General features: G+C 40.1%; 2 protein-coding genes across 2 annotated transcripts; one reads left to right on the forward strand and one right to left on the reverse strand.

Annotated features, from left to right (window-relative positions):
- Positions 1 to 2,438: 2,438 nt before the first annotated feature.
- Positions 2,439 to 4,842, forward strand: LOC142377021 (protein SPMIP1). The gene is given in 4 exon segments (XM_075460732.1): positions 2,439 to 2,615; positions 3,465 to 3,626; positions 3,898 to 4,000; positions 4,724 to 4,842. Coding segments are annotated over 4 exon segments (561 nt in total).
- A 1,310-nt stretch (positions 4,843 to 6,152) lies between these two features.
- LOC142377561 (complement C1q subcomponent subunit A-like) lies at positions 6,153 to 9,352 on the reverse strand. Its single transcript, XM_075461801.1, has 5 exons — positions 9,244 to 9,352; positions 8,536 to 8,695; positions 7,865 to 8,096; positions 6,771 to 6,888; positions 6,153 to 6,561 (listed from the first exon to the last, which is right to left on the reverse strand). Exons 1-5 carry the CDS (start codon positions 9,244 to 9,246, stop codon positions 6,352 to 6,354), a joined length of 723 nt encoding a protein of 240 aa, XP_075317916.1. The 5' UTR covers positions 9,247 to 9,352; the 3' UTR covers positions 6,153 to 6,351.
- Between the last annotated feature and the right edge of the window lie 5,072 nt (positions 9,353 to 14,424).

The following is a 14,424-nucleotide window of genomic DNA, read 5'->3' on the forward strand; positions in this document are numbered from 1 at the left end:
TCTTCCCGTCACCGTTGCAACCGCTGAGCGCTCATTCTCCAAGCTGAAAATCATTAAAAACCACTTGAAGAGCACAGTGGGACAGGAGAGACTGAGCGGACTTGCCATGTTGTCCATAGAGAATGAGAGAGCGAAGAGAATGGACATTCAAAGTATCGTGGATGAGTTCGCCGAGCGCAAGGCTCGTCGTATGCCCTCCAAATAGCGCGTATCATTTTAGTTTTATTATTAGGGGTCAGAATGGGATCAGAGTGTACTCCACATTAAACCCTTTTCTGTTACTTGCTTCCAGTTCAATCATTTGTTGTATTTACATTTTTGAAGTCGCCTAGATAGGTTTGATTGTGTGTTCATGTTTTAATGCCATTTTCTACATATGAAAATGTTATCCTGGCATGCTTGCAAAGTTTTTGTTTATGATGTTTTAACCCTGTTGCAGTACATCTCATGTCGACTTTTTTTTGTGCAGCATTTAATGCTAACTGAATGCTTTCATCCGAGGACCAACAGGCATTTTAAAACTTAAATAAAATAAAAACAAAGGCACTTGAGACTGGCTTATTGTTGTTTTATTATTAGGGGTCATAGCCTAATGTTTTTGTTGTTGTAATCTTGGTTACACTTCATGTACGTTCGATGGACTTAACAAAAAACTAACCCAAAATTACGTAGTTGCTCTCCGTGGCGTTGAAGCTTTTAAGACCCGCTGTTGCGGCAATGTGTATGTTGTAAAATTATGTTATGGTGAGTTTAATAAAGGGCCAGGTCATCTGCCCCGCCCCCGGGCCCGGCTCTGACTTGTTCCGCCACTGTCCAGATGTGCTGAGCCAGTTGTCGTCATGTGCCAGCAAATCCTCTGTCTCTAAACACACCAATCTCCGAATTGCACCATGTGAAATGTCCTCCAATACTGCTAAAGCAACCATTGTTTTTAATATGCATTGCACCACTTTGCGCATGCTTTTATATCCACTCATGTAATTGCAGACACATGGGTGTGTTAATTGTTCATCAGTGTTAATTTTTCACGTGTCTCAGATGTGCACCTCCACCAGTCGGTCTGTTTTTTGGGGGGCAAAAACTGTGGCATAATTAGATTTAGGTTAGTTTAACTGGTGTGTAGTGGTGGAAAAAAGACAAGTGTGTGCATCTGTCTCAGGTTTCCTTGTATTACAGTGAGCCATCTGATCCACAGCTCATTTCACAGTGAGCGGCTCATCCTGCACACTTCTGCATCAGACAAGACAAAGGTAAAGTAGTCATATTCAAGTCTTAACAAATGTCAGATTTGTTCAGTTCTTATGCAGGCATGATGGTGATTTATTGTGCTATTTGTTATTCTGTTTAACACATCTTCAGAACATTTTTTACTCTTTTTGAAGTGTTCCATTTCTTTTTTGAAGATGCCTTTTGAATTGAATCTGGGTTTATTCCCCCGGCCATCACTTCTTTTCTTTGTATCTTGTAATGTAAGACAGTAAAAGCAAAAACTTAACTGTTATCTACAGCATCAGTCCAAACTGAGTTGAAGCGCCTACAAGTTTCTTTTGAGATGTTTGGAGATGGAGATAAAATGATCAGGTGAAAAAACATTTGACATATGGACAGAATAAATAGCCTTTTGAAGCCTTGCTTTGCATCTGACATGAGGGCTTATGATATATCAGACAAATACAAAAAGCTGTTGTATACAGTCTCTGTGATGACAGTCTTTTCTCACTGGTTAAACCCTGACACCTAAGTATCAGCACACTTTAGGATGTTTGGTAATAAAGAGTGAATCATTCCAGGGCATAATATATATGTAAAAATATTAAAGAATTTTTTTTTTTTTTTTTTTTTTTTTTTTTAAAGGATTGTCATTCGCTAAAGTCAGACCCTGATGTAACTATCAGCGTGATGAAGTGCCAGTTAGATGACCCAAACACAGGACGTTTGACAGGTACAATCCAAAACAAAGATTTCTTACCAGGTTATCAGTGAGGTAGACGGGTAAATGGAGGGATGCTAAAACCTAATCAAAAATAGTGTAAGATGACAGGCAAACAAGCCTATCTGAGTAGAAGCAAAAGACAGAAACTGCAGGAACACAAAGAAAACGGCTGGAAAAGTGTCTGAAAACACTTGGCAATGCACATAGTGCACCAGGTAAGTGATGACTGATGACTAACAGGTGTGAATACAGTGGGAATGGAGCATTTGAGACAATTCTCTGAGGTCTTATTGGGACGTATGAGACTTTGGTCAAAATACTTGTTCGTTTAAGCCCAGTGCCTCTCCCTGTTTTATGAGGCTGGACCTGCTTGAGGAGCAGTACCCACCAATTAAAAGTGCAAGAAACAGTCTTTTTGTTTGTTGTTAATAGAATCTCGTGAAGATTTCAGTAAGAATTAGCAAAAAGGTAAAGTGAGTGAATATTTGAGGCTTTCTGGCAGGAGATGCAAGGCCTTCTGACGACTCAGACCCAGAACTTCTACAAGGAGCAGATCCAAAAGGAGATGTTGACCCGTTTGGCCTGGAAGAGCCGCCATGCTAGACTCTACCCATCCAGCTACGACAGAAACAACAGCTCGGACCAAACACGGCTACCCCAACTTCCTAATGACACTCGGTAAGCTGCTTTATTTTATGGAGCCAGAATAAAACCATAAGTTCTGTAACTTGTGTCACAATGTTTTGATGTTTTATAACAAGCACAAGTACAAATCAAATATACATGTCTGAAGATACAAGTCAGTTCTACAAGTGCAAAACTTTTGTCACACTTTTTACTCGCCTTGCTGAGTAACCAATGGCGCTGCTCGGTTTAACTCACCAATCAGATTGAGCTAATTGCTAACCAGGGATAAGGATTCTTAAATGAGAAGTAGTTTATCTATTTCCGGTCAGCTTTCTTTGTTACTGTTACAGCTACGTTACACTAGCTACCTTAATTTTCGCTCAGAGATTTCAGCCGCAAGTGTTGTAACACAGAATCCCTCAACCCTTCAGATTGTTTTACTGTTGTTAATCTATTACAGATGTGTTTACAGACATACTGGTACAAATGTGTGTCTAAACTGCTCTTTCTGCCAACAAGTGCAGACAGTGTATGCTAGATAAATACAGAGGAAATTGTTGGTGTCTTTAACCCATCTTATCTTTAAGCCGTACTTTTCCCCCTCCACTTAAAGACTCCATATTATTTAGATTAAAAACTGTGTTTCTCAGATTTGTTGTGCTGTACTTTTATATGAATTGCCCAACACCTTATTTGTGAACCACATAAGCAGAATTCTCCAGGATAATTTTATGTATAACTTCTGATGCCTCTTACATAGGAATCAGAAGTGTATTAGAATATGTTATTTTGGAAAGCTGTTTGTGCTGGGTGATACTGCATTGTTTAATAAGCAGAGTTGTACCAAACTGTAGCCTAAAATGTTTTATCTAGAAGATGGTAGGAAAATTCTGCACACACTAAGGCTGTTTCCCCTGCTGTAATCAGGGCACCTAAGAAAAAGAGCAACCTTCCTCTTCCTCCTACGACCACAGTGGAGGGGGAGCAGCAGCATGACGTGCCTCCCCTGATGAGACCAGTTTCTCCTCAGACCAAACAGACTCTGTACCAGGACTCTTCCCACCATGTACGGATCACTGTGACTCTACCTCGTTTTAATTGTGTAGTTGTTTGAAGGTGGCTGGACTATTTCTCACTGTTCAGTCACATGAAGCATGAAACAAATATTTCTGCCATGATGTGCCATCTGTTTTCAAAGTATAAACAAAACTAACGCTGCTAATTCAGTTAGTCGACACAATCCCGTCAAGCTAGCCAATTCACTATTTAGTTGGTCAGTATCCCAAGAATCCTAAGAAATTATACAAAATTAACCTTAAACTAAATCTCGTCTGCAGGAGAGAGGGCGGAGTCTGTACCTGAGGAGGCGTGGCCACATTAGACCTGAGGAGAAATTTGACTTTCCCGTGCTGACATCCTGGGAGTACGGGTGGAGGCTGGGTAAGATGGAGCCACCATGCACTCCACGAGACTTTAATGTGGCTAACAAATCCGTGTCTATAATCTACATAAATCTTGACAGCTCAGCGTTATAATCTCTGATACAGAGATGTTTAGCAGGAATGATTTTTAACCTGTCAAGATTAGTGTTTACCACCTTAGTTTAAAGAAGGACTTCATCCTCACCTCAAGCCTAATATTTCTGCTCTCATACCTCACTGTAAAGTTTTGCACGATGAATGGCAGGCACGTTTTTTTTTTACCTTGCAAAGCAGCTTGATTCTTGAGATTGTCAAAAGAAACCATGTTGGTCAGTAGAGCTTGACAGTCCTCGTGTCCAGTCAAATTATATATTTTTTGCGTGGGAACCTGAATAGCAGCCATGATAAGAGCCAGTCGAAATCTCTAAGGAGCTTTGGTGGTTCCTTTATTATCTTCTTTAGAAAATCTTCTTTAGAAGAAAATGGGTTGAGTGTGAGCAGCCTGTGACGACTACATCTTAAATATTTGTAGTTTTTTTATCAGCTTCTATTATTCACCAACCTTGTTGATTATGTAATATTTTGTGTTGAATCTTATCATAATGATATATATAAATTTGTTCAGAACTTTTCGGCTGAAATGGTAGAAGCTTCACACTTACTACAGCACCTACTTAACATTTTCAAGGTCCCACAAAGGACTTTACACGAAGCAAACAATGGCATCTGCTTTTATCCACAGGTGACTACAATCTGGATTACAGAACTCCATCCTGTGCGAGGTTGTCCGTGGTGAAGAGCACCTTTTACGCCAGAAACGGCGTGTTCAGCAGCCCATCAGCCACTGACACCGCGGTCTGAAGTTAACCTTTCAGACACCTTTAATGAGGCTTAAGGGCAGCTAACACTCATATGCACTCAATATCAGATCAGATTAGCACATGTTTTAATTTAATGGCAAATTGTGGCAGTAAATAAACTACATTCGAATTGCATCAACTGGGAATTTTTGGGAGAACGTTCATTTTTCCCATGATGGTTTTCCTCAAGATGACACTGTTTATTGTTGTTGTTTTAAGGTTTTCAAGTTGATTTCTTGTTATATACACAGTGTAAGATGTTAGATTAGGATAAGATAAGATAACTTTATTCGGTCATGGTCTGTGGTCTTTGGGTTCTGTTGCTACTGTCTTTTTATTTTAGTTTTTTAGTTTTTCTAGTATTTTTCATGATTTAATAATTTATTCTTTTGTTCCATGTTCTCAGTCCTGTGTTTTGATTCTGGCCTTTATTCCATAGTTTCCTCAGATTCCTCCTTTTCTGTTTTTTAGCTCCACTGCCACACCTGTCACCTAGCCAATTATTCCCAGCTACAGTCACTTCCTCATTAGTTTCCCTCGGCATATATCCCCCTTGGTTTCTCTGTCATTGCCAGATTCAAAAATAGAATAACATAAATGACATATTTTGAAAAGAATGGCAATCTAAAAAAGTTAAATAATAATGTAGGTGATATTATAAAACAAAGTACAGTAGGGAAACTGAACTGAACTGGACTGAAGTCCTTGTAATGAACATATTGCACAGAGGAAAAAGAAGACTGGTCAGATTAACATCGGCACAGCAGGGTCTGTTCTGTTGTAGTGATGTGTGTTTACCATCCACACGGCTGTAAGGTTAAGGGTCTGATCACCTGATGCCATGTGATTGATATTTAATGAACTCCTGGGCTGGCGTAAGTCAGAAAGAGTCCATTGATCTTCGTACACCTGATACCTTAGTGTTTTTAAACAAACGAGCCGCAGGAGGAAATGTCACACACTACACCACTAAATATTTAATTCCTACTCGCTCGTAATATCTTTTTCCAGGTGGTGAGACTTTATTTTTGTTCTGCACATACAGTATATAGATGTAAACTTCTTGCTAACGCTTAGCAAGGGGAGAAGAATGTGATCTGGATGTGAATATAGATGTATACTGCGTGTGGTCTGAAATATGTTTTACTTCACGAACAATATTCCACAAATACTAATGCGTTAGCAAACATCTCTGTCAGTGCTCAGAGATTACTGTATTTTCTGAGCTTCTGAATCAATCTACTGAAAAATTGTCAGCAAATTGATTGCAACAATCATAAGTTACAGCCTAACATACTACAATAAGAAAAATTGGAGCTCAGTATGAAACTTTATTGGAAGATGTTGAGAAATTCATGATTAACTGAGAGTACAACTGAAATGTAAAGCTGAGCCAGCCTTTAATGAATCAGATCTTCACTGCGCTGTTACAAAACACAAATAGTTCATCTAACTGTTGTAAATATTCCCTGAAAGGTTGTGATTTCACAATCTGTGACTGGATGTGGTTTTAGGGGGTTGGAAAGATCAGGAAGCCAGTGAGAGTGTGGCTGGTGCTGCCCTGGCTCATCACAATGGAGCTGAACTCGGTTGGTTGCAGTGAAACTCTGTCATTATTCTGCAGTTCCAGGATCGCAGAGCCGGATGAGACCAGGAAACCCTCAGATATGTCACACAGCATCATGTGAGTCTCACTATTCTTCACCAACTTCAGACACACCTTGATAATTACATTACACATGCAGTTAGGAACACAAACGCTTCAGATTACAGCAAATCAACATTTCGCTCATGCAGTTTAGATACGAGTGAATGAACGAGTATGTTAAATTAATTAATTAATTAAATACCACCTCCAGCTGGCAGATAGTCACAAACTATAGATACCCAAAAACCAGGTACAAGGAGAAGCAAACCCTTCAGACTCACTTTGCTCCTTGCTGAGACATGGTAACTGAAGAAGTAGATGCCTTTGGTTTTACATATGAACTCCCCGCTCTCCATCGTTGCTTCTTGACCGGGGTGAACCACGCCGGGCAAAAACTCTCTGTGGGAGATAAATACATACATCTGTTATCAGTTATTACACAGTTGTTATCATTTGGCTCAAACATCTAAAGTTTGAAAAAAAAACAAAATAAAACTCAAATTCCGACAAAAGTTGTAATGTAAAATGAAAAACATAGAACATTATTATAATACAATGCAATTCCAGGGGGTCACATTATACAAAACAGTGATAAATGAGTTCATAAAAATGTTATATAAAGTGGATGTTAGTTTGTTTCTGTTTGTCTGGTGGTGTTGTCCTTCCGGTTTAACGGACGGACCACCAGTCTAATCAGCGACGATTCATGTCAAATCACAATGTCCCTTTTTTTTTCAGAAAATGATGCAAGTGTATCGAATCGTTGGCTGAATACCGTGTATCGTATCGTGAGATTAGTGTATCACTACAGCCCTAGCATCAGGTTACTAGCATTATTGGGTATAAAAAGAGCACCTTCGAGAGGCAGAGTCTTCCAGAAGTATAGACAGACAGCAATTCTAGTATGATGTTTCTCAAGCTGAAAGACTGTAAATTCATATTCTAATATGCATGAATCCATCATCCCTGAGTGAAAATAGTTAATCAATGATTGGTATCATCCAACTTCCACTGCAGCATTGCCATGCCACGTGACATTAAAACCTTTTGGGAAACAGTCAGTTTGGCTGTATGGGTTTGGAACCACCTTCGTGACAGAATAACTCTCTTCTGATTGGCTGAAGGCTTCACTGACATGAATGAAGCAGGAATGGAAAAAGAGTGGATATTTAGGGGCTTTAGTAGAGGTTTGGCTACAGTTCAAGATGTTTGATCAATGTCACACTTCAGAGTATCTCGGTCAAACATTCTTTCTCAGTTTTAGTTTGTAGTTTTAAGAAATTGTTTTCTATGTCTTGCCCTGCATCATGTCTAAATATGAATCACATGACAGTAAACACCTCTCCGGCTCTCTCTTTGAGACTGTAGAACTCACCCGTTGAAGTTCATGGCGGTGTCCAACTCTGGCATTTGCTGCATGACATATTTGTAGGAGAAGAAGGGTTTATTTTCATTGGAGGGGTTAAAGGGCCTTCCCTTCTCGCCTCTCTGGCCTATATAGCCGGGATGCCCTTGGAGGCCCACATCCCCCTTCAAACCAGCCCGTCCTGGGGGCCCGCGCATACCTGATACCCCTTTTTGGCCCCTGATGGGTTCACCTGCAACACCTGTTCTTAGAAATAAAAAATAATCACATCTCATAACAATGCATTTGCATAAAGTCTAAGGTTTATGCATTTTATGTATGTACAGTATTATATTTTTCTCTTCGTAATTTAACAGAAGTATTCTACTAAAATTGTGATGTAATTGATCAGAATATTGACTCTCATCACTGGTGAAAAAAGACCTGATATCTGCGCCAACACCTCGAAGCAATAAGAGCTAAAATGATAATTTATTATTAGATGTGAACATTTTGAATGAAGTTTCCCCGTTGTCTCCTTCACTGGAGTTTTAAACCTGCGTTCAAGTAGCTTAAAACAGACAGTTTACTAACCTCTATGTTTTAAAAACAGAGTTTACTGAATGAGAAATTGTGCCAACGCGAAGACAAACATGTGAACAGAACTTATAAAACCAACTTCATGTCCAGGTTCAGCTCACCTGCATCTCCCTTGGCTCCTCTCAGGCCATCCTTGCCATTGGGCCCATGGGTGCCTGGTATCCCAGGAATCCCAGGGATTCCCGAGCATTGTGTGTCAACCAGGATGACGTGAACCAAGAGCAGCAACACTGCAGTGCTGCAGGTCAGCCACTGGAGGGCCTGAGCACACACAAACTCAAGATCACAACGCAGCCCGCCTTTATTTCAGTTTGTTTTATTTAACTATTTTTCTACAGTCATTCTTTCACAGTGGTGAGAATCATTTTACAGTAAAGTGAAGGTGTGTCCTGAACGACTTGTAGCTTTGTTTTTTGTTTTATAAAATTATTTACACCAGAAAACTAATCGGTAAAATAATTACAAAACTCTGAAGGAAAAAGCCGATGCTTTCCAAGGGCACAGCTAAAATCCGAACCTACGTATAAACTCTAATGAAATAGATCTCAAATCTAAATGTTTTATCAACAAAACATACACATTCAGATTTCACACATGAACTCACTCTTAAAAGGTACAATATGCGTACTTAGATTTAAGCATTTTAGCCATTTATGGATCTAATACTGCTCTTTAAACATTTTATACTAACAGGGATTTAAGAATTGAAATCAAGAAATTGTGAAGAATGCAACGTCTAAGCAACTTGCTCTCAATCCTCAGACATACCTCTTGTTTATCTGTTCTTTCATAAGATAAAACAGTCTCACCATTTGCAGAAATAATGTCTCTCGTCGTGTAGTTGATGGAGCGGCGTTGTGTTGATGGAGAGCGATCCTGCTTCACAGAGACTGTTGCAGCACAATCAGGGGAAATAAGGAAGTGAAACCCAAGAGGGCAAGAAGAGGCTCTGTTTGTGTCTTTAAATTCAGATTTTTGGGATACGACACTGACCGTTCACTGCTGAGACTGTAAAAAGAAAATAGCTTGTTGTAAAGGTGGGAGAGCAACACAAACAAAGATCCTTTGCTTTTGTTAAGCTGTGCTCAGAATAGTTACTTAAATGTTGGTAAACTGACCAAAGTTGAGATACAAATCAAAAGAGTGTACATCACAGATCAGAATGAAATTAAACTCTCACTGATATATTGTTCTATATGACTTTAGCAGATACATTTTACTGATGCAGTGGAGCTGATTTAATCATGTTTGTACACTGTTTTAGTCCAGTAGCTGCCAGCATGCATGCTGGGCTCCACTAAACAATTACCTTATCGCTCTGCCGTTCAGGAGAGCACGTTTTTAAGTGACTATACTGTATCTTCAATTAAATCTATGGAATTGTATCTCCGTAAGTCATCTATCCCACTCAATTTGTCATGGCAGTGCTAAAAGTATATGTTATGCCATTACCATTTGTAAAAGAAAACATTGATTCTTCTTATTGTTGCCTCAAAGAAATAAATTAATGGAAAGAAACATTTTTCTGTGGCTTTTTTCTCACCGCAAACTTTATTCAGCTAAGGGTCCACAAAACAATCCCTTTCTTGCTTCTTGGCATACAATGCTTCTGACTCCAGTGGCCATACCTGCTGATGGTTGTGGGTCTGTGTTTCCCTTTCAGTTTATCCCTGATCAGACCTAAGGGTTAATGCAGGCGCCATCAGATGCTTGTAAGCAATGTCCACTTCTGGGTCGGGCTCAGAAAGAGGCCCAGGTTTCCTCGTCCAAGCAAAAAGACTCTATGATGACATTAGAAGACAGTTTTTGTTTTTTTTAAAGTATGTTCCATCACCTGACTGCTATCGGATTATAAAACCGTTTCATGTTTTCATTTTATGACAACATTCAACAATCAGCTCATCTGTTCTTGGAGCAATCGCACAGGAAGAAAAGGAAATCAGTGCCAGGTAGAGAGAGGTCAGAGTTGCCTTCAGCCAGCACCTAACACAAAATAACCCAGACAAAGCAAAGAGAAAGATATTTATTTAGCAGTTTCTCCATAAATGGAGCATCGCGTTAGTTCTGGCAGACCACGTAGTCAACGCGCCCTTTGCCTATTGGCTGACACCGACCCAACCCTTATGGCCAGCTGCACTCAATGGGTAATCAGCTGCGCTCGCAATTGGATGCTGGCATTTGGGGCACTTCATTTAAACTTGGTTTGCTGTCACTGCTTTTTTTTGCTTTCTGCTTGCACCCACCACCTCCCCTGCTCCACCGACTTCTCATTGCCAAACAATGTCATACTGTTGTTCATTGTTGCTTGCTCTGTTCTAGGGGGTTTGTTGCCTTTACAGCAAATGGAAGGCACTCCATCTGAGGATGCTGCTGTTCCCTGTCTTGGCTTCCATGGAGCTCATGGAAAAGTCGGGAACTTCCTCCAAACAGAGCCATACCGCCAAACATAATTGTATGCATTCAGAATAAGCTTCTGAAATTCATCTCTGTTTCTCGTCTCGTTTTGACGAGAGTGGTCTGACAGAACTATGTTTTCAGTCTAAAACTTTGTGGCTTGAAGGGGAAAATTTACCCGTGGACTTTACTCTTAATTACTGAAACGAAACCCCTTCCTCCTTTTTTTGTGAATTGTTTAAAAAAATAAAGAACACACTGAAACCTTCATGTACTATATTTTTCGGACGCATCTTGACTTAAAAAGGAACATAAGTTGCTTGTGTTCATTCGAACTCTGCAGGTACTGGTACATCCTGAGGATCAGCTGAAATAGAGACGTTTGTTTGGCTATTGTAGCGTTACATGCCAGATATTAAACATGATAAGCACAAACAATCATATTCATCAAAGTCATCAAAGAAAGGAGGAAACCAGATGGAGGGAGAATAAAGTGAACAGCAGTGTACAAAAGGATAAAATGCAAGCCTGCTTGCTCATCCTCACTGCGAAATACTGACTTAGAGCCAATATTCATCCTTTGGGTGTTTGTGATTAAAATGGCTCACCTGATGTCTTTTTCTCGCTAGTGTGTCTCACTGATCTAATTGATCATATAAAACACAGTATTCCAGATAATCTGAACCCTTTAAAAGTCTGTAAGGGGGAGGCCTTCACCACTTAAAAAGTAAAATACTCGATGAACAAACACAGGATTTACAGTTTTCATCATTTTCTGCACATGTTATCACTAACACATAAAAAAAAAACAGATGAATACTTTAATGAGGGGGGGTATTACCATAATAACTATTAAAAGGTTTCGGGTCCAGGTCCTCCTGTTCCATTTGGTAAGAATTTGGATGCTGTGTAAAATATATAAAATGTGTAATATATAACCTTATAAGCCAGAGATAAATTAGATGTCCTACTATTTCCATGAAAAGTGTGAGCCCATCTTGAATTTAAGGGGCAGCAAAACATCTTAAAAATGTAGGGACAGAGTCATGTTTACCTCTGTGTGGCATCTCCTCTCCGACCAGCTGTCGGACCTTTGGGAGGAGAACATTGTCTCACTCTTGTCTGATACGGGATTCTGGCTGCTCAACAGTCCTGGGTCCTCTTTGTTGCATTTTGCATTTCATGATGCAGCAAATGTAGAGTAACCCCCTCTGTAGAATTGCCATTTTAATGTGACGGAGGGGTGTAAGTTCGCCCATGATCATGAGAGCTGCGTTGCCGGGGGCACCCAACACAGAGACATACCTTTATGAAAGTACATTATCGTAATTATTATTGAAAAATCTTGAGGTCCAGGCTTTTCTGTTCATTCAACTGAAGGTCACGTCTTCTTTCTTGGCGCATTGTGAGAGTTTGAGAGAGTTTGACGCCCTTTCCTGTAAATCTGTTAAATTTTTTGCATTTATTTTTTTGGATGCAGAAGTGAAATAGTTCAACATGAAGTCAAGAAATGCTTCATCTGATAAAGAACTGATGATGAAGCTAAACTGAATCCATCTGATTAAAAAATAACTTTTCCCCCAAAGCAACATTTAGTTCTGTTTTTCTCTGAACTTCCTCTTTGTTTCCTGCAACACAGACACTGTTTACAAGCAGTGGACAGCTGAAGATCTTAACCTCAGTCTGGATGTCAGTATCTGTTCCACAAAACTTTTAATTTCCTCAGCAGTATCCCAGCGATTCATCTTATTAAAAATGACATCCTGTAAAATATGCTGGTTGGCAATTTTCACTCTCTCTCAGATCCTCTTTCCGCCTCTTACATTTTGTCCTGTTTTTGTTTTTCTCACCCGGTCAGCTCAGATTTACAGTGTGAAGCTTCTCTTGGTTTTAAGACGACATACCATTCTAATACCTGCCACTTTCCACCTGGACTAGATTTTGCTGTGAGCCCTAATTTGATGTACAGTAATCAACTATTTTCAAGTTAGAATTGTTGGTATTGTCATGAAATCAAACATTTTACGTACAAGCTTCTTCAATGATCATTTGATATATTTGTATATTTATATACATGCATATACATACGTATACATACATCGACGCAGATATGATCTCTTTCTTGTTTTGCACATGGGAACGTTTACAGGTGAACCCCTTCTGGGTTACGGTTATAGAAATCCTGAGTCACTGGTGTGGTTTAGTATTTCACCTGAGTCGTGTCTGTCTTGTTATCTTTTAAAATTAAATTTAATAATTCAATAAAGTAAATCATACAGGATTGGGACTGGATAGTGGTAAGATCTCCACCTTTAATGTGGGTGACCTGGGTTCAAATCCCCTGCATGAAAGGTACTACCTCCAGTAGGAGTCCTTTGGCAAGACCCCCTTACCAACCAGTTTAAGTTGCTTTAGAAAAAAGCGTCTGCCAAATACCTGATCAGAAATCTTGAACTATTTCAATTAGCCTGTTCAGTGAGAGGCTGCTTCTCCCCAAGTGCAAAACTTGGGGAGAAGCAGCCTCCTTTGTCCCCCGTGCCGTCAAACTGTTTAATATCTATCTATCTATCTATCTATCTATCTATAATTAAAATGCACTGCTGTCGCTGCACGGTGGTGTGGTGGTTAGCACTGACGCCTCACAGCAAGAGGGCTCTGGGTTGAATCCCTGCCTGGGGCCTTTCTGAGTGGAATTCCATGTTCTCCCTGTGTATGTGTGGGTTCTCTATGGGTACTCCCACTGTCCAAAAACATGCATGTTAGGTTAATTGGTGTCTCTAAAAATTGTCCCTCGGAGTGTGTGGTTGTTTGTCTCTGTGTGGCCCTGTGATGGACGGGCGACCTGTCCAGGCTGTATCCTGCCTCTTGCCCGATGACCGCTGGGACAGGCTGCAGCCCAACAGTTGGATTAAGTGGGTTTAGAAAATGGATGGATGGATGCACTTCTGTCCTTTTCTGCTGAAGTTGGGAATTAGCTTTTTTCATAAGCAACACGCATGTCCTTTAGTGAACCAGCGGGTCTGTTGCAGACTCTAGTGTGCTACTGAGCTCCACACATTCCCAGCCAATATTTCTACTTCACCCTGGTCCTCGGTCGGTATCATCCACGGCTTTCATACTGATACCATGTGAGTTATCCCGAATGTGCACTAGGTCAAATCTTGGGCCCCATATAGGCCAACCACATAATAATAATAATAATATATTTTATTTATAAAGCACTTTACATCAATTTAATGACCTCAAAGTGCTATATTTTAAAACTAGCATTTAAAAAAAACAAAAAAACAGTAAAATAATTTTAAGATTTTTCAGGCAAACTGAAGGATTTTCTAAAAAGGTGAGTTTTCAGGTCTTTTTAAAAAGAATCCACAGTCTGTGATGCCCTTAGATGGTCAGGGAGAGCATTCCACAGACTGGGTGCAGCTGAGCTGAAGGCCTGGTCACCCATAGTCCTGAGCCTTAAATAGGGGGGGGGGGGCAGCGCCATGGAGGCACTGGTGGTACAGAAGGGAAATCTTGAATTCGATCCTGTACTGGACAGGAAGCCAATGGAGGGATTTGAGGATGGGTGTGATGTGGTACTTCCGCAGCCC

This window comes from Odontesthes bonariensis, chromosome 3 (genome assembly GCF_027942865.1).
Source record: "Odontesthes bonariensis isolate fOdoBon6 chromosome 3, fOdoBon6.hap1, whole genome shotgun sequence".
Classification (NCBI taxonomy): Eukaryota; Metazoa; Chordata; class Actinopteri; order Atheriniformes; family Atherinopsidae; genus Odontesthes; species Odontesthes bonariensis.

What these genes read in the sequence shown, in the direction of transcription:
- LOC142377561 (XM_075461801.1), bottom strand. An exon ending in AGGAGCCAAGGGAGATGCAG is followed by an intron (nt 8,097 to 8,535) that starts GTGAGCTGAACC and finishes TTCTAAGAACAG; the next exon opens with GTGTTGCAGGTGAACCCATC. An exon ending in ATGTCTCAGCAAGGAGCAAA is followed by an intron (nt 6,562 to 6,770) that starts GTGAGTCTGAAG and finishes GTAATTATCAAG; the next exon opens with GTGTGTCTGAAGTTGGTGAA.